Raw genomic sequence first — 26,489 nt, forward strand, 5'->3', positions numbered from 1 at the left:
TTAGATTGGTGTTTATGAACTGAAAATACACGCGATCGTGCGGTAACGTCACCTCGGTTAGTAGTGGATTTATCCACGGTGAGAAGCGCCGGGATGAAAATCCCCGAGACGATAACGCCCGTATATAGTTATTTATCTTCGTTGTCTGCAAAGTTTCAAGTTTATTAAGTCATAGCCCTTTAAGGGCATCTAACAACAACAACATAAAATGGTAAACTGTAACAAAATAATGATGATGGAAAAAAGAACAGCAATGATGGCATGATGATTGAGTTTTACAGCAAGAAATAGTGTTAGCTATTGCATAATGTATGGAAAATAAAATGATGTATAACCTGAAGTTTTAGCAATGAAAACGAAATACTAAAGGACGAAGAAATTTTAACTGAAACAGATAATTAGTCAAAACATGCAATAAAAGGAAAGAAAGTCTGCCTGCTCCACATGTGAGACCCAAATATCCCCATCCACAACCACAACATCCCGCATCCCCACTCGTAGTTAAGCCACTTGTGAAAATACCGCACCCGGTGCTCGTACGCAAGAGATATCCCACTCACACACCGAAACAAACAAACTTTCCCCTTTATATATGTGTGTATTCATATGTGTAATATAAACGGAGAATGAGAGAACTGAAAGTAGTTATTTGTAAACTTACATAACATGTTTACAAAAGATTGAGAGTTTTACTAATAGACATTTGCGAATTAAGTCTAAGTGGACTGTGAACACCTACGACCATCGATTTTTCAAGGGGACCGTCTCAACATGGTAATTTTAATTTATGTTTGGTAGGAAAACATTCCGATGTCATAGGACGCAAATAATATTATTTATATGAAACATGTCTCAAATGCCATTATGTACCTATTTTATACTTTCAGGAACGTATTGTATTAGAATCTATTTGTTGTCACGTAGTTAGCAGTCAGTAATAGTCATAAGTCAATTCGTAAGCCCTAACATTACTATCGTAGGTCGTATCACTTGCACTAATCCAGAGTTATACTTATCATCTCCCTTGGCCCTTCCCATGAACCCTTTGTTATGTCATCAGCCATTATTGTTGTTGTATGAACAATAAATATACATTGTCCAAATATATTATTATATATATTTACAGCGCCCATCTCATATGTACAAGAACCCGCAATAAACAAGTAGCCCCGTGACACCTATATGCCCTTTTCTCATCGAATCGAGCCTTCTCATCGATTCGTGACGTAATAATCGCTGCCAAATTTGCGCTCGTGCGACTACTGTTCTTGTCTAAAATATATATAATTTTAACACCGGATATTTTTATACCACATGAGCAACAACCATGCGAAAAAAAACAGGTAAAATAGAATCTTGGCAAAATTTAATATCTTTTTTCCCCCAAAATTGTAGCAAATTACTCATAAAAAAATGGGTTGTTTTACCAAAATTACCAAAAGTGTTCTGCTGTCTGGATGCTCAGTAGTACGGAAGTTGTCACCCTTCGATCCGAGTCACTAAAAGCATTATTGGTAAAGTGTATGTCCAGAAATTCATTTCCAATGCAGTTTTTAGCATGTCCAATTAAAATCCAATTAAAATGGTTGCAAAAAATAGTATTGACCCCATGCTTTTCACGCCATTTTTGTATTAACCCAGGTGAAACCAGCTAAAGGTGAGGGACACTATCGAAGATGTTCCCCTGCATCACTGCTAAAGGCTTTTGAAGCTGTGAAAGAGAAGACTGTGCAAGTAAAGAGAGCTGCTAGACAGTTTGGTGTTCCTGAAAATACCCTAAGGGATCGTGTTAAGGGTCGGATTGATGCAAAAGATTTCTGTATCGGGGGAGAAACTACTCTTTGCAGAGAAGTAGAGGAGGTTTTAGTGGAACATGTAGAAGTTATGGGACAGCTGGGATATGGTTACACAAACACAAAGTTACACCAGATAGCAGGAGAGTTAGCATATGAAATGGGAAAGAAGAAAACGAACAAAGCAATGAGCAATAACTGGTTGTATGGTTTCATGAATAGATGGCAGAAAAGGTTGGTTTCATTGTCCCAAAGAAGTTTGGACAGCTACAGGGTAAAATGTTCAACACCAGAAGCAGTGTCATCCTACTTTCGTAATCTTCAGGACACTTTAAAAAGATACGATCTCCCAGATAAGCCACAGAATATTTATAACCTGGATGAAATAGGATTACAGCCTGACCATAGACCACCTAACATCATAGCAAAACTTAACAGCAAACCTCAGGCAATAACATCTCCACGCACAACGACAACTACACTAATTGGTTGTGTGAATGCTATTGGAAACTATGTCCCAGCTTTCTTTGTTTTCAAGGAAAAACGATTTAATCCAGACTTAATGGAGGGTACATCATCCGGAGCAAGGGGAGAAATGTCAGAGTCTGGCTGGTCAAATGGGGACAATTTTAAGAAATATCTCGCAGAACACTTTCTACCGTACGCAAGAGCAGGCCTGGAGCAGACACCTCACAGCCAATACTGATTATCTTTGATGGTCATTAATCACACATTTCACCATCTTTAATCAAACAGGGAAGGTCACAGAACATCATACTCTTCGTTTTTCCGGCACATACATCACATATACTCCAACCATTAGACGTCTCGCTTTTGGGGCCCTTCAAGTCATTTTATTACACGGGATGCGCATCATTCATGCAGGAGAACGTTGGTAAGACCATAACCAGATTTGATATGGCCAGACTTGCATGAAAAGCATATCTAAAGTCAATGACTCAACTAAATATTCAAGCTGGCTTCAGAAAAACTTGAATTTACCCTCTCTCACAAGATGTAATTACCATGGAAAAGCTATGTCCTACTTGTAAGTGTTCATCTGAAGTCCAGAAGAAACAAACCAAACCAAAACCTAGTGGCAGAGCCATAACCGAGGACAGTTATCTGACAGAGTTGGAAGAATATGAAGAAAACAAGTAAAAGAATTTGACCATCAAGATAAAGAAAATCAAAGTCCATCCTGCAAAAGTCATAGACAAAATAAAAAACAAGTAAAAAATCACTGAAATTTGGAAGTCCCAAGCCATCTACAAGTGGAACACACATATCGAAGCCAGTAACAGAGATAGACAAGGAAGTGTCAGATACAGTGTTTGAAGAAGAGATACCAGAGGAAGAGCTTTGCTGTATATGCAAATGGTCACCTCCAAATCTGGCTGATCATCCTGGAATCAAACTTATCAACTGGGCTTACTGTGACAGATGTACCCACTTGTTCATCTAGCTTTCTGCTCATCTATGAGGGTTGTGAGACGACATACCTCGTTTTTATGTCCATGTTGTGAAGCATAAAACTACACCAGTTAGATGGCTAAAATTGAATTTGTTTTTAGATTTCAATTTGTGTTTGATTTGCTGTTAAATATTCTCTTTAAGATTGTTCGTTCTATACTTGTTCAATACTTCACCTTGCATAACTTGCTTATTTGTTTGTTTTCATCACTATACTGTACCTACATAACAGTTTTCTTTTTGCTAAAAATTTCGTCCACAACATCCACACACACATATCAGAAACAGTACTGTAGTTCCAAGAAAACCATGCTAAATTTAGCCTAATTATAGAACAGCCAATCAGAGGGCTCGAATCGATGAGAAAGCTTAAGGCTGACATAGATTGAAGGTCACAAAAATAAAAAGGTAAATAAATCGATAAACATGACGTTTTCATGATTTTTGGTTGTTCTAATGTTTAATAGTGTGAAACATTTGCTAGAAATTGATATTTATATGACAGACACAATCCGTAGAACTGCGCATGCACCGCTATAACTGTTATTCGAATCCACGAGAAAACAGCATATTGACGGTAAGGTCTGGCTAATTATGCCACCGCACAGGATAAGATTTGGATTTGTCTTTCCGTCCGTCTGTTCGCCAGAGAAATGTTTTGTTATACATATCGCAAAAACAGTATTTCATCTAGCGTCATAACACTTTCCTAAAATGTTCTTCAATATTATAACTTGCGCATCTGCGACAAAGTTGAAAAGATGAGCTAGTTTGGTCGCAATGTATCCGTATTCCATGGTCGTCGTCGTCCGACATGAAAAAATCTAAACTGGGTCAGATGGGATCAAAATGCAGGTCAGCAGGTAAAACATTGTGAAAACTGTAGTAAAGGTAATATCTTGCGTCTCCAGTCCTCTGTTATTATTATACGCCCAAAGGGACGTATTTTGGGATGACACAGGTGTTCATCTGGCCGTCTGTCTCTCTGTGTGTCCGTCTGTCCGTTCGTACCGACTCCGCTCTGTAACTCAAGAACCCTTTGAAGGATTTTAAACAAACTTGATACAAATGTTTTCCACATAAAGTCGACGTGCAGAGCGCCTGTATCAAGTGGCTCGCTTTAAGGTCAAGGTCAAAATCATCTCACTTTGTTTCGTGTCCGCTCTGTAACTTTTGACCTGTTTGAAGGATTCTAAAGAAACATTGCACAAATGTCCACCACATCGATACGACGTGCAGATTGCATGTTTTGGATGGCTTGCTACAAGGTCAATGCCACACTTCAAAGGCCATATAACTGTGTTTCGAGTGCGACATGTAACTCTTGAACTGCTTAAAGGATTTTAAAGAAACTTGGCTCAGATGTTTACCACACTGAGACGGCGTGCAAAGCACATGACTCGCTTCAAGGTCACGCTTAGGGGGTCAACGGTCACATGAGTATTTCAAGTTTCAAGTCAACAGCTTTGATAGTAACAGAGATATTTGACAATATCAAAATTTCTTAATTAAAAAGGGACATAATTCTGTAAAAATTCAAATCACAATTATGGGGATTGTTTTTCCTGGTGTAGACTTCGATAGTAAATAATTATTTCAACTTTTAAGTTAATAGCTTTGATAGTAACAGAGATATTTGACTTTTATCAAAAACTTTAACCAAAAATTTTAAGTTAAAAGAGGGCATAATTCTTTCAAAATTCAAATAAAAATTATGGAGATTATTTCTCCTGGTGCAGACTTTGATAGTAAATAACTATTATACACGTCAAGTCAATAGCTTTGATAATAACAGAGATATTTGACTTTATCAAAAACTTTAACCAACGGCGACGCCGACGCCGGAGCGAGTGCAGTACATGTAGCTCTACTTTTTCTTTGAAAAGTCGAGCTAAGAACAGGCACATCCAAATATATATCACCTACCGCATAGTGATGATATAATTACCCAAACCCTATTGCCGTTATAAACTCTTTTTCCTACCGCGCATAATATAATCAAATTATGGTGAGACGGTCCCCACTATGCTGTAGGTGATATAAAATTTGGATGTGCCTGTTTTTAGCTCGACTTTTCGTTTGTTAAATTTTTTGATAAAGTCAACTATCTCTGTTACTGTCAAAGCTATTGACTTAAAACTTAAAATACTTATTTACTATCAAAGTCTACACCGGGAGAAATAATCCCTATAACTCTGATTTGAATTTTGACAGAATAATGCCCCCTTTTAAATTAGAATTTTTGGTTAAAGTTTTTGATAAAGTCAAATGTCTCTGTTACTATCAAAGCTATTGACTTTAAACTTAAAATAGTTGTTTACTATCGAAGTCTACACCAGGAAAAACAATCCTTATAACTGTGATTTGAATTTTGACAGAGTTATGTCCCTTTTTAACTTAGAATTTTTGGTAAAAGTTTTTGATATTTTTTTTTTGATTTAACGTCGCACCGACACATGATAGGTCATATGCCGACTTTCCAGCTTTAATGGTAGAGGAAGACCCCAGGTGCCCCTCCGTGCATTCTTTGATCACGAGCGGGCCCAGCTGGATGGCTTCCTCACATGAAGAATTCAACGCCCCGAGTGAGGCTCGAACCCACATCGATGAGGGGCAAGTGATTTAAAGTCAGCAACCTTAACCACTCGGCCACGTAGGCCCCCAAAGGTTTTGATAAAGTCAAATATCAGAGGATGAGAGCAAAATTTAAAGAACTTTACTGTTGAAGTCCTAAGGAAAATGACAACAAAGGGAAGAAAATCCCCGAAAAACTCTTAGTCCACTAAAATTATTAACAGGTACAGATTAGTCAAAATACACCTTAACTTTACAGGTACCATCCATGTTGTACCAAAGAAATGTAGTCTCGGTTTTTACCTACGGCTAATAATAAAAAAGCTACAAAATAACCTATTTCTAGTAACATAAAAGGGAAGTAATTCAATAAAAAATATTGTAAGTGAACAAAAAAAAAAAAAGAATCTGCCAAATAAAAACAAGAGCACCGCAATACAAAGCAACATAAACACAAAACAAAGTCATGTGACCTTTAACCTCTAAGTGTGACCTTTACCTTGAAGCAAGCTATGTGCTCTGCACGTCGTCTCAATGTGGTGAACATTTGTGCTAAGATTTTTTTAAATCCTTCAAGCAGTTTAAGAGTTACACATCGCACTCGAAACAAAGTTATATGACCTTTGACCCCTAAGACGGACATACAGACAAACAGACGGTCAGACGGACACCAAAACACGTTCCTTTGGGCGTATAATAACAACAAAGGAATGGAGACGCAAGCTATTACGTTTTCTACAGTTTTCACAATGTTTTACCTGCTGACCTACAGTTTGATCCCAGCTAACCCAGTTAAGATTTATTTTCATTTCGGACGACGACGACGATGGAATACGGATACATTGCGAACAGATAAGCTCATCTTTTCAACTTTGTCGCAGATGCGCAACTTATAATATTGAAGAACCTTTCGGGAAAGTGTTATGACGCTAGATCAAATACTTTTTGCGATATGCATAACAAAACACCTCTCTGGTGAACAGACAGACGGACAGACAAATCCAAATCTTATCCTGTGCGGTAACATAATAAGCCAGACCATACCATCATTATTGGAATGTTTTCCTACCACAAATAAATTAAAATTATCATGTTGAGACAGTCCCCTTGAAATATCGATCGTCTTAGGTGTTCACAGTCCACGTAGACTTAATTCGTAAATGTCTATTACTACTTTGTCGATACTGTTCATTAGCTGTGAAAATTTGACAGCATTTGGATTTTTCGGCGACGCCGTCTAAATTCGTTTTCGTTACCTATGCCAAGTGACTTCAGTTTGCAAATCAAAGTACTTGATAACGCATTATAGATAATTTATCAAAACGGAAGATTTATGCAACACTCTGCCTGATTGGACGAGAGTGTCAATTTCTTTCACTCTGTTGATTGTGCTACGCTGAGTGAAATGTAGACAAAGCGTTTATCCTAAACGACGCTGTTCACAGTTTTGAAGCTAACTTTGGCTTAGTATATTTAGCAAGAATATTGATATATCTCAAAATGATAAGTAAGTTTAATAAATATGATAAAAACCTGTTCAAATACCAACATATATCAAATTAAAGAAAGAGCTGAATACGGTCTGCGTATCACATGAATAAGGGTGTGATAAGAGTCTTTTATGTAGAGAAGTGCTTTTTAAAACATTTTCCTTGTTACAATTGTCGTCTGTATATGAAAAGTTTTCTTGCTTTTGTGACTTATTCAGATTGCATATTAAAATGAGTATTTGTTTGCTTTGATATATTTGTTATAAATTATTTAACTGATTTATCATATATGAATATTTTTCTTTAGTATGGTATGCAAATATTGAACTCAGTTGAAATCTGTTTTATTACATATATGCTATATAATGATTGAATCTCATTACTCTGAAATGAAGGTACGCTGCATAAGTTTATCTATGTGATATGACTACGGTCAAACTTTGCTTATGCAACAGAAATATTGAAATAATTACAATTGTATGTTTTGCTTGACCTTCACATTTTTATAGGTGTGACGTTATTGTCCAAAGATTCATGAATAGCGAATATGCATTTGTTAAAGCGGGATCAGTTGATCTATTTTAGAAATAAATAAAAATAATAAATAAAAAAATCCTTTAATTGATTTTTTTTCTCATGTATTCTAATCAAACTTGATTTGTAGCATCTTTATTAGGTCCGCAGCCAACTTTGTTCAGCTGGGACATTTAACCCCTTTTAGGGGCTGCAAGAGCTAAAACTAGAAATGCCTTTATACAGCGTCTCATGAACAGCTTGGTGGATCTTTGTCATACTTGGTCTGGAGCATCATTATAAGGTCCTCTTTCAAAATTTTTTATATAGGAACTTGGGCCCTATTAGGGACCACTATATCTAAAAGTAGATATGCCTTTCTTCGCATTAACCACTAAAATGTAATGGATTTTTATCAAACTCGATGTGTAGCAATATCGTAAGGTCTCCTGCTATGTAGTTACAAATGGGGATAGGGACCAATTTAGCTAAAAATATAAACACGTTTAATGACCTCTTCTCATGAACCGCTTCATGAATCTTCATCAAACTACTGCTGTAATTATTCGTCTAAGGATAAACGAAACAAAATTGCAACCCTACGAAACCTTTGCGAAAAATTAAAAGAGAACCATTTAAATTGTTAAAGTGTAGTTTTGCAATTTGAAAAAATGTTAGATGAAAGATGAATGTTAGATGAAAAGTTCATAAACTTCTTTCCTTATTACAATTCGCCGATCATCATTTTTAATGATATTTCTTGTTATAATAGTTCCCCTTTAAATATTTCTTTCTTTCAACTGTAAAATGATTACACTTAAAAAGATGATAAAAATCATCACCCAAAGCAACAAGTTCTAGGGTTCCTATCGATATTAACGAAGTACCAAAAAGTCATTCGTTTCGCTGCACATCTTTTGAATCCAAGGGAATATTGTATGGTTATCGTAACGTTTAGTAGTATATTTCAAAATGTGTAGTCTTTTTTTAGATTTATCAATTTTTATTTGTCTTTATTTGGCACCTTTAAGCGCGTGTGGTGGAGAGATAACTTTAAAATACACCTACCGCACAACCAGTGTTCAAATCTGATACACTTTACGAGAGTAATACTAAGAGACTATAACTGAAGTGTACACGTATGCTGGTGAACTGACGAATGAATACAAGTGCACAATGGTAGTATGCTATTCATTCGCTTAAACTGTTTATAGCAAAAAATATTTATAAACAGTTTAAGCGACTGAAAAATATTTAGTAAACATACATCGGATACAAATACTAATAAAATCTTGTCTTTGCACCACGTGCATGTTTTTAAATCGTTTCCTTTCATTTAATTACAATCGAACCTGTCTTTAAAGACCATACTTAGGAAAACGAAGACAGTGCTCCTTGTTGACAGGTGGTCTCTCAGCATAGGTAAATGTACACAATTTATTGAATAGTGGCCTTTATATACAGGTGTTGTAGCGGTGGTCTTTATTTAAAGATAGTCGTTAGCAGAGATTTGAATGTAAAAAGAAAACCATTTTTACGAAAAAATATCTTACACTAGATCTGTAATATACATATGGAATTCTGACTCCCCACCCAACCCAATCCCTATTAAAGAGCTTGGACATGACGATGAATAAAAACCTTTTTTCACAGTATTTCCCAGATAATATATAGCAAAAAAAATGTTACTCTTATTTAGAATACACTCCCGGAAATACCCCACTCGAGTGTAGTCCAAATATCTAGTGACACCAATCCTAAACATGCCTAAAATTTGTAAAGTGGTATATTTTGCATGAGGGACTTTTTGAATATCAATTTGATAACACATGCAAGTGTATTCATGGAAATTTGATAGCTTTCAATGTTAATTAAATTGCTTTCGTTCTTATCGCTTTTTAAATTAAATAGTTTGTCCTTCTAGGTCCGATTTTACTCAAACGAGGATCTTATCACAAACTTTGAAACGATTGTTAAATCGTTTTATGAAAGAAGGGAAGACAAAGCTACTGGACTATTTGTGTCTGAATCTTATTGTTTTCATTAGGCCTGGCACTGTAGGGCGTTGTCTTGAAGTAATTGGTTTTCTGTCGCTATTTATGTATTTGCAATTGCTTCATTGATGTATGGAATGTATTAATTATAAAATTGCTTAACTGTGGATCTATACTTAATTAAATTTAGAAAACAATCAGTTCATATGTACATTTTTTTAAAAAAGGGAACGATGTTGGTTTAGTTATTTCCACTAGCTGATTTAGTGGGTGGTGCAACTGGCGCCCCCAAACCCATTTAAAAACTGTCAGTCTTCTTATTTTCATGCAGTTAAATGCTAAATGTGCGAAACATTTTTTCTGCATGCTTCGTATCAGTTATAATCATTAAAGATTTTACTTTTGAAGACTCAAGATACATAACAAAATCCTTTTTAAATCATTATTGCATTAAATAATCCAAACACTGAACAATCAATTTCTGCTCCCTTAGCATACTTATTAATCAGGAGGCGTTTCGTTTGAGGCTGCATATTCGTAGCTTGCTTCACTCACAAGTCTTCGTCTGATATCATGTATACCAGAGGGACTGAAGCAAATCAGTCATGTTTCATGTCTCTTTATCTAATTTTACAAGTACCAAACCGCCCCCACCCCCACCCCCTGTGAATAATGTTACAAGCGGAGGGACATAAATACTCAAGTGGCGTTGATGGCTCTATCCTCTAGAGTTAATTCCCATGGTTTGTACATACTTATGCGAATTTTCTGTTTAAAGGTGCAAACATATTGCGACCTCTGAAGAGAGTTCGAGCTCTGTAAACCGTTACTGAAACAGGTTAGCATCATTTTACGGTGTTTTAAAGATTACTACAATAAAGAAGCATGACACTGTACATAGATCAGTACAATATCACGCTTGCACGGTAATCTATCTGAGAAAGTACTTTTTCTTGTGGTTATGCACAATGGTTGCCTGTCATGTTCTAAAATTTGTTAAAGAGAGATAAAAACTAGTTTGTGTTTAGACCCTATGTTTTGTTCAAAGGAGATAACTTCTGAGGCTATTCAAATTTTGCATAATTTTGTCCATTTTCTTCTTAAGACTGATGAAGTCAGAATATGTATAACATTTTCTTTTATAAAAAAATTTGTCTAGTTGGTAGCCAGACTAGATAAAAACAAACGTCAAGATTTTTTTTTAGTTATTTTCTAAGGGCCATAACTCTGGTGTTACTTGGTCAGATTGACTGAAACTTGACGGTCCGTAACTATCCCTCTGACTTGAAAGTAGCGAGGTGGGGAAACGGTGAAACTTTTCATGTTGATAAATATTTATGGAAGGTTTGAAAAACAATAATAACCACTTCCTAGATATGGCTCCGGACGGACGGACGGACGGACGGACAACGCCAAAACTATATCTCTCCGGCTTTCGTCGGGGGATAATAAATCAAAAGTAGAGCTGCTTACGACAAAAGCGCATGCCTGCCACAACTGCCTTATCATCTGAATAGTAAAAAAGAAAGTACATTTAGGAGTAAATTTTGAAAGTACATTTCAGTAAAAAAGTACACTTCAGGAGTAAGTTTTGAAAGCACACTTCAGGAGTAAGTTTTGAAAGCACACTTTAGGAGTAAGTTTGAAAGCACACTTCAGGAGTAAGTTTTGATTCAGTGATTCACTGACTATAATTCCGAGAGGCATTGGACGATTTTGGCTTGTTATCGAACTTGGTTAGGACTTATTGGCAAACACATTTTGTTCAAGTTTGGTGAGAATTGGATGAGAAATATTCGACTTTGAGTAGGGATAAGTTTTGTGACAGACGGACGGACACACGGACCAAAAAACAGGAGTACATAAATATGTATCCCACAACAGTGTTATGGGAGATATAATAACTAGTTTCTGATGTCATATGATAAGTTATTGAAAGACTTTGGGTCAGTGGTCAAAATTGTTAACCCTTGTCCTTGAGACGTCAGATAAGACATTTGACTGTTGACCGACAAGTCATTAAATAATTGCATACTATAAGCATTCGTCGAATGGTATATTCTTTCATTGGAGTTTGTGATTTCGGAACATGATTAACTATACTGTATCTTATCAGTCTCTTTAATTGAAAATATAATGCAACTTGCTTTAATAATGTCAGCATATCTAGTTCCGACGCTATCCGGTCATTTTTAGCAGCAGCAATAAAGATATTGGATTTTGTTTGTGTGATGCAATGGGACTTAAACCAGTCACCTGATGTAGAAAGAAAATATGAAAAAATTACGGGAGGGCCACATACAGGATAAGTTTATGGTTATATTTGATATAAAGAAGATGTATTAAATAATGTAGACAATAAATAGAGCTCCCATTTAAAGTATCGTATCATCTTCCGTCGGCTGTCCCCTTATTGACTGAAACCTCGTTAAAGGTCATTCTTTTATCAACCGTAAACTATAATTACAAATATATTACACGTACTACTGTATGATGGCATGTACACGTATGGGAAAAATGAAAAGGAAAGTTTTACTCCGAGATTTGCAGGTTCATTGGTATGAGTTTCTACACTTCATTGCATTTCAACCGTGTAGCTAGAAACTGAGTTCAGATTTATTATGAAAATTTATAATACGCCAAATTGAATTACTCTTTAAGTTGCTGCATGTCAACGTATCGAACCAATAGAATAAGAACAGTTTAATCCCCGACAGCTTTGCTTACTAGTTGACTATCATAGTTGTTTCTATGCTCTTGTAAATACGACACCGCAGTAGCCTATAACTGGAACATTTTCAGTTGGATCCTAGTGGTTCAGTTTCTCCGGATATACCTGGTTTCAAGAAAAGACCAGTATTAGAAGACCAGATACACTGTGTTGCCATAGTAGTAGACGCTAGCACAGTAGATGCTGCAGACGCAATTAAGGATACGATACAGAACATTAAAGAGATGCAGACTGTGATGAATAGTATGGGTAAGCATCAAACAAAACTGTTATCGAGTGTGATACTTTAGAAAATACATCTAGTAGAAACCAGAGTCATTGACTACTTTAATTTTCTAATGGCGTACTACTTAGTCAGGAATTTATGAAATGCATTAGAAATACCAACTTAATCAGTTCAGGAAAAGAATAAAAAGACATGTAAATAAGAATGTGTCATGCCAGTTGCATTTGAAAGGATGTTAATGTTTTGTTAAACCCACAAATGGCCGAGTCACCAGAAGATATCACTTTTATAATTTTTTTGAATCCAAAAAGATGCAACTGAATTAATTGTTATGTTCTAAATACAGAGGTTTCCCATATATTCGTTAAGGTTATATAGCAGTAATTCGATAAAACATGTGCTTCTATGGTGTTGTTGAAAATGTCCCTACTAAGTAGATCCTATTTTTTCTATTTTTAGCGCAACTGCGCGTAAACCGGGGACAAAACGGATATTATTTCACCCGTGGAACGGGAACGTTATTTACATAGAATTACACTCTTAAAATGCATGTTTTCGCATGTTTTCGAATTTCATACTTGGAAACGAAAATAGGGTGTTTGTTCTGCGATCCACTTTCTGGAATGCGGCAATATGAGGACCCTTGAGTTCAGTTTACTTACGTAACACTGCTTTCTATTCAACACCCACTTTTAGTTTCCTCGAAAGCAAATGTATGCATATTTCATGGAAAATAAGTTTACCACGTAGTGAATGTCTAGAAAATGTATCAAAATTGATCTGAAGAAGCTGAATTTTATATGAAACAAAGATCATTCTCTTTTATTGGTATATAGCCATAAAGCAGTTTAATAAATTACCCTTACAGATGTTCCCCAGGTAGTCATATTGACCTGTATTGACAAGGTGTGTAAACAGACAAAAATTGATGCATCAAATGCTTTGAAGAGCAAGCTGATAGACAGAACTGTTGGAAAGGTAAACATGAATGAACCGCACCATAAGAAACCACCAACATTGTGCATTTGCGACCAGTATGGATCCAGACCAGCTCTGCGTATCCGCAAATATACAAGTAGACTGTCAAAATTAGATTCAATATCTTCAGGTTTCGGAGATGTTAGGCTTGCCACAGCACAATATATTCCCAGTGAAGAATTACGAGAAAGAGTGTGAACTAGATCCAAATATAGACGTTCTGACTCTACTTGCGTTAAAGGGTATACTGAATAACGCTGATGCCTTCCTTTTCATGCATCGAGATGAAATAGTGCAGGGTTATTCATCGTAGTCATAGCAATAGGTCACCAAAATAAAGAGTTTACAGATGAAGCACAGCTTCGGAATATCGAAAAAAATGTCTTAATATTTTAGATTTTACGGATAATTTAGAAACGATTCGTTTTAAATGGTTCGAAATAAAACAGTGCATTGCCATCTACTGTGTTTATCATTATAACTGGATTCATACTTTAAACGCATATGGAATTCAATTGCGACATTTTGAACATAACGTCCAAAAATATGGAACGTACGTATTTGGTGGAGGATTCTTATTTAAGACATTTGAACGTCAAAAACATGGAACCTATGTCCTTGATGAAAGATTTCTTATCTAAAATATTTTGGAATCATTTACAGAATCGGTTATATGTTTATATTATGTGTAGTGACAGAGAGTTACTCCCCTTTATCCGTTACCCTTACGTTTGTTAGTTGCATCATTTTGAAAATAAATGTATACACAAATTTATTTGCATTTGTATATGAGAATTAATTAGTCATAGTTTGACTTCGCTTTTATGCTCATATTTATGCTCCCTGAAGGGCGAGCATATAGTTGCCGTTTTGTCCGTCCGTCTGTCCGCAACACCTTTGTCGGGAGTTTAACATGAAAAATATTTATGCCATTTGACTGAAACTTTATATAATCGTAGAGGCCATTGAGACAAAGAGCAGTGTTAAAAAATCATAACTCTACCTTACCTATTTTTTTGAATTATCTCCCTTTATCATACAAAATAAAGCTTGTCCGGAGCATTACTTGGAAAAGTATTAACGGCATTTCTTTGAAACTTCACAAAATGATAGAGGCCATTGACACAAAGTGCATAGTCAAAGAATCATAACTCTACTTCACCTGTCTTTTTTTAATTATCTCCCTTTATTATACAAAATAAGGCTTGGCCGGAGTGTAACTTGAAAAAGTATTTATTGCATTTAATTGAAACTTCATATAATCATAGAGGTCATTGAGACAAAGTGCAGTGTCAAAGAATCATAACTCTACCTTACTCTGTTTCTGAATTGTCTCCATTTATTCAATTTACTATTTTTATTATCTCCATTTCTTTTGGTTTCTCATACGTTATTTCCCATACTGGGACAAGCACATGTATCGGACAGCATCATCGGTTTTATTGATTCCTTGTTTTAATCTGTAGATACTTTCCGTTGACATGTCTGGGTAAATAAAAAGCACAGAATCACTTCACTCACCTATTGTTACGTATAATATTCACAGTTTGATATTGAAGTTGTCTCAATATCACTAAAGCAAGCAAATTATGTTTTGTAAAAGAGCCAAATGATTTCAATTTGAAAATCCGCAGGTATTTACAAATATTCTGAGTTTTCGATTTTGGCTAATCTTAGGCAGCTTCAATGAATCTTGATGTTTTCTTTCTGGAAATTGTAAAGTAAAATTGATAATTATTGAAACTGATAGTATTTTTTGCCTTTTCTCTAATCTTGTCCTACACAATAAGTAACAATTCATACTAATTAGTTTTTACTTACTGTGATAAAAAGTACAGAAAGTTTGCTAGACTTAAGCATGCATGGCCTTCAATGCACATTCCTTTTAGAGAATTCATGTATTCCATTTATTTCTGGTAAATGCATCATGTTTGAAGCATACAAAGAATGGTAATAAAATAGACTAGTCCTGCCAGTCTTAAAAATGACCTGGCATTGGATTGTATGGTAAATGTTTAATGGTATTCTATTAGGGAATATGCTGTTATTGAAGAATCTGAATGATGCCCAGCTGGCATCATTGAGCATTTTGAGAAATTCAAGATGGCATCCAAGATGGCCGCCAAAATCAGACAAGAGTGCCAGAATGTCACAATATAAGCCCGTCATAGCAAATTTCTTTACACTAGCACGGGTATTTGCAAATGGAATTTTAATTTTGTGGTTGTTTAGTAATTACTGTAATTCTTTTGTTTTTCTAAGTCCACAAAAAACCTCCTTGCCAGGTACAGATACCTTAAAATACACCTAAAATTTGAAAGTAACATCTATGTTGTACCACAGAAAAGTGGTCTTGGTTTTTCCTTATGGTCAATTATAAAAAAGTTACAATATAAGTTATTTATAGTAAAAACTAAGTGAAGTTAATCTTTAAAAAAAATGTAAGTCCACACACGAATCCTTACCAGGTAGTGATAGGTCAAAATACACCTCTAAATTGGATATAACATGCATGTTGTACTACAGAAAAGTGGTCTCAATTTTTCCCTTCGACTAGTAATGAAAAAGTTATAATATAAGTTGATTATATTAACAACAAAGGAAAGTAATTCTAAAGAAGGGGCGTGTGCATGACACTTCATCTCATGATGGTGTACAATTGTGCCATGTTACATAAAAATCCCTCCATGCATGAAGAAGAAATGCTCCGGACAAAGTAATTCTTTCATCTGACCTTTGGCCTTTAAATGTGACCTTGACTTTAAACCTAGGGACCTGGTTTTTACGCATGACACTCCGTCCCGTGGTGACGGAAAAGTGTGCCAAGTTACATCAAAATCCCTCCATGCATGAAGAAGAAATTAATGCAAATGCTCCGGACAAAGTTTTCATTCTTGTATCCTTTGATCTCTCAGTGTGACCTTGACCGTAGACCTAGGGACCTGGTTCTTGCGTATGACACTCCGTCTCATAATGGTGAACAATTGTGCCAAGTTTCATCAAAATAGGACAATGCTGATCAATGCAACAATGAACAAAGAATGTGCGTTAGTTAGTTTAGTAGAAAGAACTTCACATAATTATTTTGGCATTTTTATTTCAATGCGCATTTTAACATACCTTCATGAATACAAACATGCTGTTTGATTTTACATTTAATGTTACTTAATAACAGCAGCCATATTGTATAACGTATTCTTTGTAAAATAAGTAAATATAATTTAAAACATGTATTTAGAATGTTCTTGATGATTTACTTTATATATACTAACAGACCAAAGAAATAAGACCAATATTCAGCATTGTTTCCAACTTGGAAGCCATTTTTGGATCACCTAAATAGTCAAGTGATTAAAATTGTTATTCTGTTTAAACAATTATTACATATTTCAATACTAATATCAACAAATTTGATTAACATACGTGTTTGTTAATACAATTCGCCAAAAAGGCAATTGTGGCGGCCATTTTAACCGCCATTTTGAATCCACAGCCGCCCTAGATGCCGTCTTAGATTGACTAAATCAATAAATAAAGATATATAAATATTTTTGAAACATGTAAAGTACAATCAATCCGCAAATAGCAATTTGTAAGTTATTTCTTGCACCACTGATATTTTTTCTGATTTCGGCCGCCATCTTGGACCCCATCATGAATTTCTCAAAATGCTCAATGATGCCAGCTGGGCATCATTCAGATTCTTCAATAACAATATATTTCCTAACAGAATACAACTAAACATTTACTATACAATCCAATGCCAGGTCTAAAACAAATATCACATTTATTAACCAGACTAGACCCTTACTGCTTTCCACGGCTTTTCAAGAAAAAGAGCATACCCATATCAAATAACAGTCCAGAAATAGAAAATATAACTGATTCCCTTCTCTCATACATGTAACGCTACGCTACAGTAATTCAAATATACGCTGTGTTCAAAACTTCATCTGGCCCAAAAGTACAATTAATTTCCCATAGGGTTACATACAAATATATCAATGCAAGGCTTTGACACAATGTTCTGAAGACAAATGCAAATACCTTCTCTTTAGAAATCTATCCGAGAGAAACACAAAAATCACTTTTAAGTGACCTGTTGACCCGCTACTTTTCTCCTCCCATCTGTCAGAATGAATAGTGTATTGCATTTTTACAAAGTGAAGCGGTCCAGCCTACTTTTTGCACAAATCATTTACAAAAAAAACCCATGATTTCCCAGTAATGTTTTACCCCTTTGTCTTCATTTACATCAGATCTTTAAAATTTGGCTACTTTCAGAAGCTCAGGATATCTATTTACAATCAAATCCATCATGAAATGAGGGACCTCTTTTCTCTCGGATACACTTCCTTTAGAAGGGTAACGAAGGGCAGGTAACTGTACCTTATTACCATCTGCAAATTTATTCTGGCAGTCTCTTTTCAGTACAGCTTTAAAACGTAACTAAATAACTATAATACCCTATGGGAACATCCACTATTACACCAAATACTCGGTATACTGCTACACTCATTCAATAACATGTTTTGACATTAAACACGCTGTTTTGTCGTAAAACATGTCACTGTCAACATGTAATACTCAGTTTTACCGAGCAAATCATATTTAATCACCATGAATACAGTTTATTCTGTAACGCGACTGTAATTCTGATTCGCGCGTTACCAGCGTTGATAGCGGAACTAAAACTGGAGAACTGCAAATTTGTTTTAGCTTAGACCAGTTTTTGGTTAATTATGTGGTATCTGCTAGTAACCCAGAGTTGCTATGGTGGAAATGCAGTAAACTGAGTGGTGAAAAATGTATTGCCCAAGTACTTTGGTAATATCTTCATAGCTTTGCTCCAGTTGTAGATAGATTTGCGTCAGTGATACATAGATTTGCGTCAGTGATACATAGATTTACGTCAGTTATACATAGCTTTGCGTCAGCGATACATAGATTTGCGCGAGTTATACATAGATTTGCTTATGCTGCATATAGCCTCGCTGATTTTGTCACTGTCTCGCTACAGATACAGTGCTTTGTTTTGATCCGTGACTCGTTTGATATTATTCATTATTACCACGGACACCCTTAGAATAATGGAGGATACCACCTGTTTGTCATGATAGTCTGTGTGTACTGTTTCATCGTTGGAAAAAAAAGTGTAATGCCACTTGCCACTGCCACTCTACCGATACTGTGTTTTGTCTTGGTTTGGAATTCGGCTGATATTGTTCATTATTATTATGGTCACCTGTAGATTAATTGAGGAAAACACTCGTTTGTCTTATTATCTGCTGTGTACTGTATCATCGTTGGTCAGAAAGTAGAAGTGTCATGCCACTTGCAACTGTCTCTCTACCGCTAATGTGCTTTGCCTTGATTTGTAACTTGTTTGGTATCTTTTAGTACTATGAGGGTCACTCGTACTTGTAGAGTAATGAAAGATATCTCTATTTGGTCATTTTCTCTAGTGTGCAAGAAAGTAGAAGTGTAATGCCACGTCAAAACTCTAATTACTTATAAGTTGAAATTACATTCTTGTGAAAAAATGTGTCTGGCCGCCTTCTAGTCGTTTTACTTCTTTTCCAGAATCTAGCTGGTTACCCGCTTAGATTTTCTGGCTGGCGGGTCACAAAGCTGGACTTTTGAGCCGCCATTATATCCCAGTTGTATAGCAATAAGACAAGTGCGTCTGATTATTTAACTCATTTCTGATGTAGAGGGTATTTTGTGTTTTTTTGACTTTTTGCAGATGTAGTAATACTGGAACAATGATGTTAACAAATGACTGATTATTGCAAACTACAACAAGGATATGTTCAGTTAACGGCGTCATTTAAATATAGCCTATAACATTTATGTCTGCGTGCCGATCAGCCGCTGCAAGTGTACCTTTAAGGATTTGGTTTTTAAAATGACGTTTTCAGGGGTAATTAACTCTTTTTCAATACCGGAGACTAATAATTTTTATTGCATGTTTTGTCTCTTAGATAATTGTCTTTCAATATCCAAAGTTTAAAGAATTTTTAACACTCGGAAAATTTCGCTCATCTTATAAACTGGGTATTCTAGCGTACGACTTTAAGTGAAAATGAAATTTGGGTTTCCGCCAAGATATGCATTGATAAATAGATTTGCAACACCCCGAATGTGAATTTAAAAACTAAGCTACAAACTAATTTCTATCAGAGCTCGTCAGCTACCCGAATTCAAAACAATGCACATACAATAATTATTTTGAAGCATGCCGTCATCTATAAATTCATACAAATCGTCAGCCTTTCGTTTTTCTACTCTTGCTGGTATGTATTTAAGGGGTTGTCAATCGCTGCCTCGTTCATTGCGGACTTTAGTCTTCCTCCGCCTAGTGGCATAATGATTCCAATTATTTTTCAAATAATAACAAACTGCCGTTACATAGTAGCTAGTAGTAGCTCAGCTGACAAGACTGCACTTGATTTTTGGATCAAAATAAGATCTAGAATGGTTACTTTGGTATGTAGGAAATGACGTTTTTAAAGGCACTGACGTCCAGATTTCACTAAAAAAATCTTTCTTTCAAATTGAAGTTTGATCATATTACAAACATTAGAATATAAATTTTTGTTTCTAAAATATTTTAAAACATCCAAATTTAATCACGAAAAAAAAGATGACTGCGAATCGAACCCCGTACCGCTGCGACATTTTCCTGTAATCGTATCCATTAGAGCTATAGCTGAAGTAGTGAATGATGACTTCGAAATATAGATATTTATAATCGAGACGGTTTGCTTACTACTCTAAAATCACATCAAAACCACACTGTAGTATCTTGGTTGTACAACTAATACTAAAACTGATTTTACTAAAACTGATTTGCGCTTCAACTAATATAACCTTTTCTCCAATATCAAAAATACACCCACAATGAAATTAAACCAAAACCCAGCTTAAATTAAGTACAGTCATTTTGGGCTAGTCTTCTAATAGATGACTTTATCTGGAGTCTTAGATGGGAGAAAACTCTTCGCGGCATATTGGTTTGGCTATACGACATCAATGATAGCACGTGATAACTTGCTTTTTGGAAACTGGTCACGTTTTTATGGCTTTAAAAAGAAAAAAAGATTTAAGGGATAAATTTGCGCATATTATTTTTTAGTTATATTTAATATGAATTATGCTGTTTAAAGGTGCAAAAAAAAAAGACAAATGAATAGACAAAAAAGACTACACATTCTGAAATATACTACTAGACATTACGATAGCCGTGCAATATTCCCTTGAAATCAACACATGTACAGAGAAACAAATGATTATTTCTGTATTTTCTTAGACTGACATGGGTGGTCATTTTGTCCTACTTTCGTGTTTATCACTTTTCCGTAATCGGTCGGAAATTCTTCGGGATCACGTGATTTTAAAATTAATTCCAACGAATATCCGTTTAAAGACGCGCGACAAAATAACTGTATTTCCATGATGGTAATTATACACGATTTGCATGAAAAATATGAGATGTGCAAGTTTTTAGTTTCAAATTGACAGTGGCATAATATATATATTAGGCCAAGACAATGTGTTTAATGTCTAGAATTTTATTAAATTAATGTAGCCATATGTACATAAATCAGTGTATTTAGGTAAAGTTCAATCACATGTTGTTTCTACAGTCTTAGATAGGTATTCATTTATATTCTTAAAACTATGCTGAAAAGAGATTAACTGAAAAAGTTTGCAGACGAAGTTGTGAAAACACTTTTATTCGGGAAGGGCCTAAATTGTCCTCCCGAAAACTTGTAGTACAGCTGTATAATACCTGTATCATAAGAATGATTTTCATGAAGATTTCGTGAGTAACAAAAATTTTGAATTCCCTGTGCTAAGTTTGTAAAAATCACGTTATCGTTTTGGCATATAGTATATATTGCACCCAATCTGACTAAAGTACATATCCTATTACGCTTCGTTTAGAAGATCAAGTACTTTAGTCAGATTGTGTTGCACCTATTCATAAATTATAGTCTCGTTTTGAAGGATTCTTCCGAAAAAATCCGAAGATGCGCGAAGGGTTCGTAAACAGTCGGAAAACATACTTTCGGTTTGAAATTGTCATTTTTGTTTGTTTATTTGTTGGCTATTCTTGAACATATTCATGACTATTTAGTCAGATCCGATGCAGTGGGTCATATTTTCAGTAAATATATATATAGGAAGTCTCAGCTACAAACTCTCGTTTTCATATAATACTCGCTGGGGTGTTAGTAGTGGACTTTAAAATTTTTTAATTGAGCTGGGATATGATATAACGGTAGATCTATTTCGTATTTTAGAAGCTACTAGAATCATGGGCTTGGTCTAATTGCCAGTTTTTGTTGTTGCTTTTTTTTCACTTTAAACTTCAACCTTTTATAAGTTATGTGACTTTGGAATTTGCTCTGCTCTAGATGCTATTGTTACAATTTTTATTTCCTGATAAATGAAAATGCCACGTCAGAAGACTCGTACTGGTGGGAGTGCTACATCCATTCGACGCAGGAGGAGTGAGATGTGCCAACAAGTTGCTAGCAATCTGTTTAGCTTATCACAAGACAGTAACGTTAATGCTCCGATAAACATTAAACATCCAAAAACGTCAGCTCAGACTTTTTCAACCAGAGTTATAGATCTAGACCAGATATGCTTCCGTGCTCCATCGAACACATTCCGGTTAGATCTACATCGGTCATTGAGACGGATAAAATGATTTCTATCAACCTGGTGTACAAAACTCGGAAGGACAAAGTGCTAATTGCAAAACCCAAGCAGCGTACTCGAATACGCAATTCATGGAGGGACAATACTAAGCAGCTCCTTGTTGGAATAATCCAGTAGCAACGCAATATTCGGACAATGGTGGCAATTCCAGTTATTGCAATACATGCCAGCAGTACCCTACGCAACATTTGGTGTATCAACAAACTCCTAGGCAACAATCTATATATCAACAAACTCCTATGCAACAATCTGTGTATCAGCAAATTCCTACGCAAATTCCTACGCAACAATCTGTGTATCATCAAATTCCTACGCAACAACCTGTATATCAGCAAATTCCTACGCAACAATCTGTATATCAGCAAATTCCTACGCAACAATATGTGTATCAGCAAACTCCACTGGGTCCTAACAGTTATGGCAAATGAATTCCAGTAACATTACACCTGCCAAGATAACACATAGCGGAACCCAACAGACAGTTCAACTTCAGGCAGCCACAGGCACGAATATTTGCAACGAGCCTCAACTGTCAGATAATGTTTTCATGACTTCTGTTTGTAGAGATTTTTCGCTACATGTTAGTCAGGGTTTGAAAGGAAAAATTTTGAAAGGGGAATTTATAGAGTTAGCTTCATTACTTGACAAACAAGACCCAGATTCTCACTGTAACAAAATAATTAGTTGTTAGTTACAAATTACTTCATCTGAGATAAAAATAGAAGAAGAATAACAAATAATTTTTAAAAAAACGAAAAAAACAAAAAAACAACAACAACACAACGAGAAATATTAGCCATGGAAACATGGACCAATGCTTCTATGTTCTTTATGAAGAAAAAACACCATTGCTTGCAAGATAACTGTTAAAGTATTGTACATAACACAATTCGTTCCACTTCAAACCAGAACTTGACAGGATGGGTTAAATACGATAGGCTTTTCTCTCAAAAATTGTCAAACTATGTATACGTATGAGATGGTCAATTGTTGAGTTATAGCTTCATACCATGACTATCATTCATATGATCATAGTGCATCATCACTCGATACGCAATGCTATGAATTTAATGACAACGGCTATTATTCAAAATATGGATGCCAGTACTTGCATAAGTGTAAAAACTGTTCTGGTCCGCATTCTTCTATTGTTTGCAGAAATGTGCATGCAAACGAACTATATAAGCCTAAAGGCGTTTTAACAAATATCACAAGGTTCCCTAGACCCCAACATCGACCTGACTTTACGTGCCCAACAAGGGGACCTCAGCAATACGCCAACAGACATCTCGCGTCTAGAAAACATGTCTCCAAGATTACGACCACAGTGATTAGAGGTTTCAGAGAGGGGTTCGGCTCGAAAATAGAGATCCATAACCGCTTATTTATTCAAAAAATCTCAAATCAGCAAAACCTAATCCAGACGTACTTTAAGCAAAATTAGATAAGGAAGTCCGATGATAGGTCCATTTAAAAACAAACCGTTTTCAAACCTTCGTATTATTCCGGTTGGTCTCTTGGGGTCTGTGCCTAACAACACATTAATCGTATCCCTACGGTAACAGTGTAAATAATTATACTGACGAACGATTGTCGTCTGTTCAATACTCAAAATTTGAGAATGTGATTCAAATCATTCATCAATTAGGCTCACGAGCATTAATGGGCAAATCCGCTTTTAATTTGTGTCCAGTTCACCCAGATGATTTTAATGTACGAGTCAGCCATAACAACAAGTATTGGATACAGAAAATGCTTCCTCAAGGCTGCTCACTAAGTCCAGCATTTTTTTGAAAAATTATCAGCATTTTTACAGTTAACTGTAGAAAATCACGCAAAATATAATAACATTGATATTTTGACATTATCTGGACGATTTTGTTTTCGCCGCTAAAGCTGGCACAAATGATTGTGCAGATTTAATGATATCATTTTAATATATCTGTAATGAAATTAAAATTCCAATAAATCATGAAAAATCTGAAGGTCTGGCAACAATTTTAGTATATTTAGATTTAGAGGTAGACACTATTGCATGGAAATCCGTGTTCCAGAGGAATAAAATTTAAGCCAAGGAGCAAATTTCAGAGGCTCTTTTAAAAAAGAAAATTACTTTAAGTGCATTACAGTCTACACTCGGAAGCCTTAATTTCTTTATTAAAGCTATCCCATCTGGTAAAACATTCAGTTGCAGATTTAATAAAGCTCAGTCCCAAGCAAAGTTGTCCCATCACTTTTTCCGTCTTACATACGAATTAAAAGAAGATTAAAAGTGTTACAAATGTTTTTAAATTCTTTCAATTGAAATTTCATTATGCCTGAAGAAAATTGGGTTTCCGACCGACTTTTAAGTATGTGCACAGACGCTTTTAGGCTGTGGTGCATATTTAAATAGGGAGTGGTTTGGTTTTATATGGCCTTCCATCTGGCCTCAAGATATATATATTGACATCACGTTGCTAGAAATGGTTCCCATTATGCTCACGTGTGATGTCAAATTAAAGGGGAAGAAAAAAGTGCCCCACTGTGACAATATGACTTTAGTTCACATTATCAATAAGAAATCGTCAAAAAAATAAGAGAGTTCTGATTTTATTAAGGCACTTGGTGTTGGTTCTGCTGCATAATAATATCCAGCTTAAGGCTGTTCACATAATTTCCGAAAATAACGGCATTCGTGATGCAATGGGCCGTTAACAATTTCATGGAGGTCAGACATTACTACCAAATTTTGCATCCTTCTCATGATTCCTCTTGAATTTCAGCATATTCTCAACACAAAATTAGTCGGCTAATACACGGTTCTCTAGCTGGTGGTAAACGTAAGAATTACAATGCAGGATTACGTTCTTTCGAAAATTTTGGAGACAATTTGAATTATGTTAAGCAATTGCCTCCAAGTATGCAGCAGTTACAATAGGGTTATTATAACAGTAGCTTGATCTGGGATGCAGTATTCGGCTCGAGTGGATTTTGCCAGATCGGATCTCACGAGGCGCGCAAGTGCCGAGTGTGATCCGACCTTGCAAAATCCACGAGAGCTGAATACAAAGTCCAAGATCTAGCTACTGTTATAATGGCCCTTTTATTATATACCTTTACCATTTTGATTCTTGTTTTGTTCTTGAACGAAATCTTCAATGTTTATCGATATCAAATAGAACTTAGTGAAGTTTTTATGTGCGCTAATTATAGTAATGTGTCGGATCATGCATATTAATGAAAATAGTCCGGCAGCATACAATACGGAATTTAAAAGGTACAATACGGAATTTTTGTCTCTCTGTTCATATTTAATTGTGAAATACAAGCCGATTTTTTACAGAATTTATATAGGTATATAATAAAAGAGTATATTGTATGTTTGTCCCAAGGAGGATATGCACATAGAGCATTAAGTTATGACATTGCTGCTATCGCAATCACATGTAATATTAATGAGTTACTCGAGATCACCCAACAATTTAAAGTAAGAAAAATGTTAGAAGGATTGCAACATAAATCAGACACTCAAAAGCCGATCAGTTCCCAATTATTACCTTATCTTTTAAACGGTTGATTGTGTTTGTACTTCTTCCTATGAAACTGTACTTTTCAAGACAGCATTCCAGACAACAGTTTTGGCTTGTTAAAAGTAAGTAAATTGAGTTTCACAAATAAGGAAATTATCATACACCCAAACTATGCTCATCTCTACTTAGCCTCCTCAAAAATCGATCAATTTAGAGATGGCACAACTCTAAAAATATATTACCATGGTCAGCTTTTAACGAGAATTTGCAAGAATTCTCTCCCTTAATTATTGACTGTGTTAAAGCAAATCCCTTCAAATTGGATTGCCTCCCTTACATTAGCTAAGTCGTGTTCTTCATGACCTAAGTCAATAATTCTTTGTCAAGGATTTTGGAATGACCTAATATTTTGCTTTAGGTAATACACAGAAATTAAGCTCGCATGTTACTCCATAGAAAGCAACAAAACATG

General features: G+C 35.4%; 2 protein-coding genes across 2 annotated transcripts in view; both read left to right on the forward strand.

Moving 5' to 3' along the window:
- Window positions 1-26,489, forward strand: part of LOC123523913 (uncharacterized) — a 356,017-nt gene that overhangs the window by 145,972 nt on the left and 183,556 nt on the right. The window lies entirely within an intron of this gene.
- On the forward strand, window positions 12,610-14,547 carry LOC123523747 (interferon-induced protein 44-like). The gene is made up of 3 exons (XM_045301396.2): window positions 12,610-12,817; window positions 13,663-13,772; window positions 13,903-14,547. The coding sequence occupies exons 1-3, from the start codon at window positions 12,793-12,795 to the stop codon at window positions 14,083-14,085; spliced, it is 318 nt and encodes a 105-aa protein (XP_045157331.2). The 5' UTR covers window positions 12,610-12,792; the 3' UTR covers window positions 14,086-14,547.

The sequence above is a fragment of the Mercenaria mercenaria genome, chromosome 3, assembly GCF_021730395.1.
Source record: "Mercenaria mercenaria strain notata chromosome 3, MADL_Memer_1, whole genome shotgun sequence".
Classification (NCBI taxonomy): Eukaryota; Metazoa; Mollusca; class Bivalvia; order Venerida; family Veneridae; genus Mercenaria; species Mercenaria mercenaria.

What these genes read in the sequence shown, in the direction of transcription:
- LOC123523747 (XM_045301396.2), top strand. Translation starts at nt 12,793, where the DNA reads ATGCAGACTGTGATGAATAGTATGG. An exon ending in GACTGTGATGAATAGTATGG is followed by an intron (nt 12,818 to 13,662) that starts GTAAGCATCAAA and finishes TTACCCTTACAG; the next exon opens with ATGTTCCCCAGGTAGTCATA. An exon ending in TAGACAGAACTGTTGGAAAG is followed by an intron (nt 13,773 to 13,902) that starts GTAAACATGAAT and finishes CAATATCTTCAG; the next exon opens with GTTTCGGAGATGTTAGGCTT.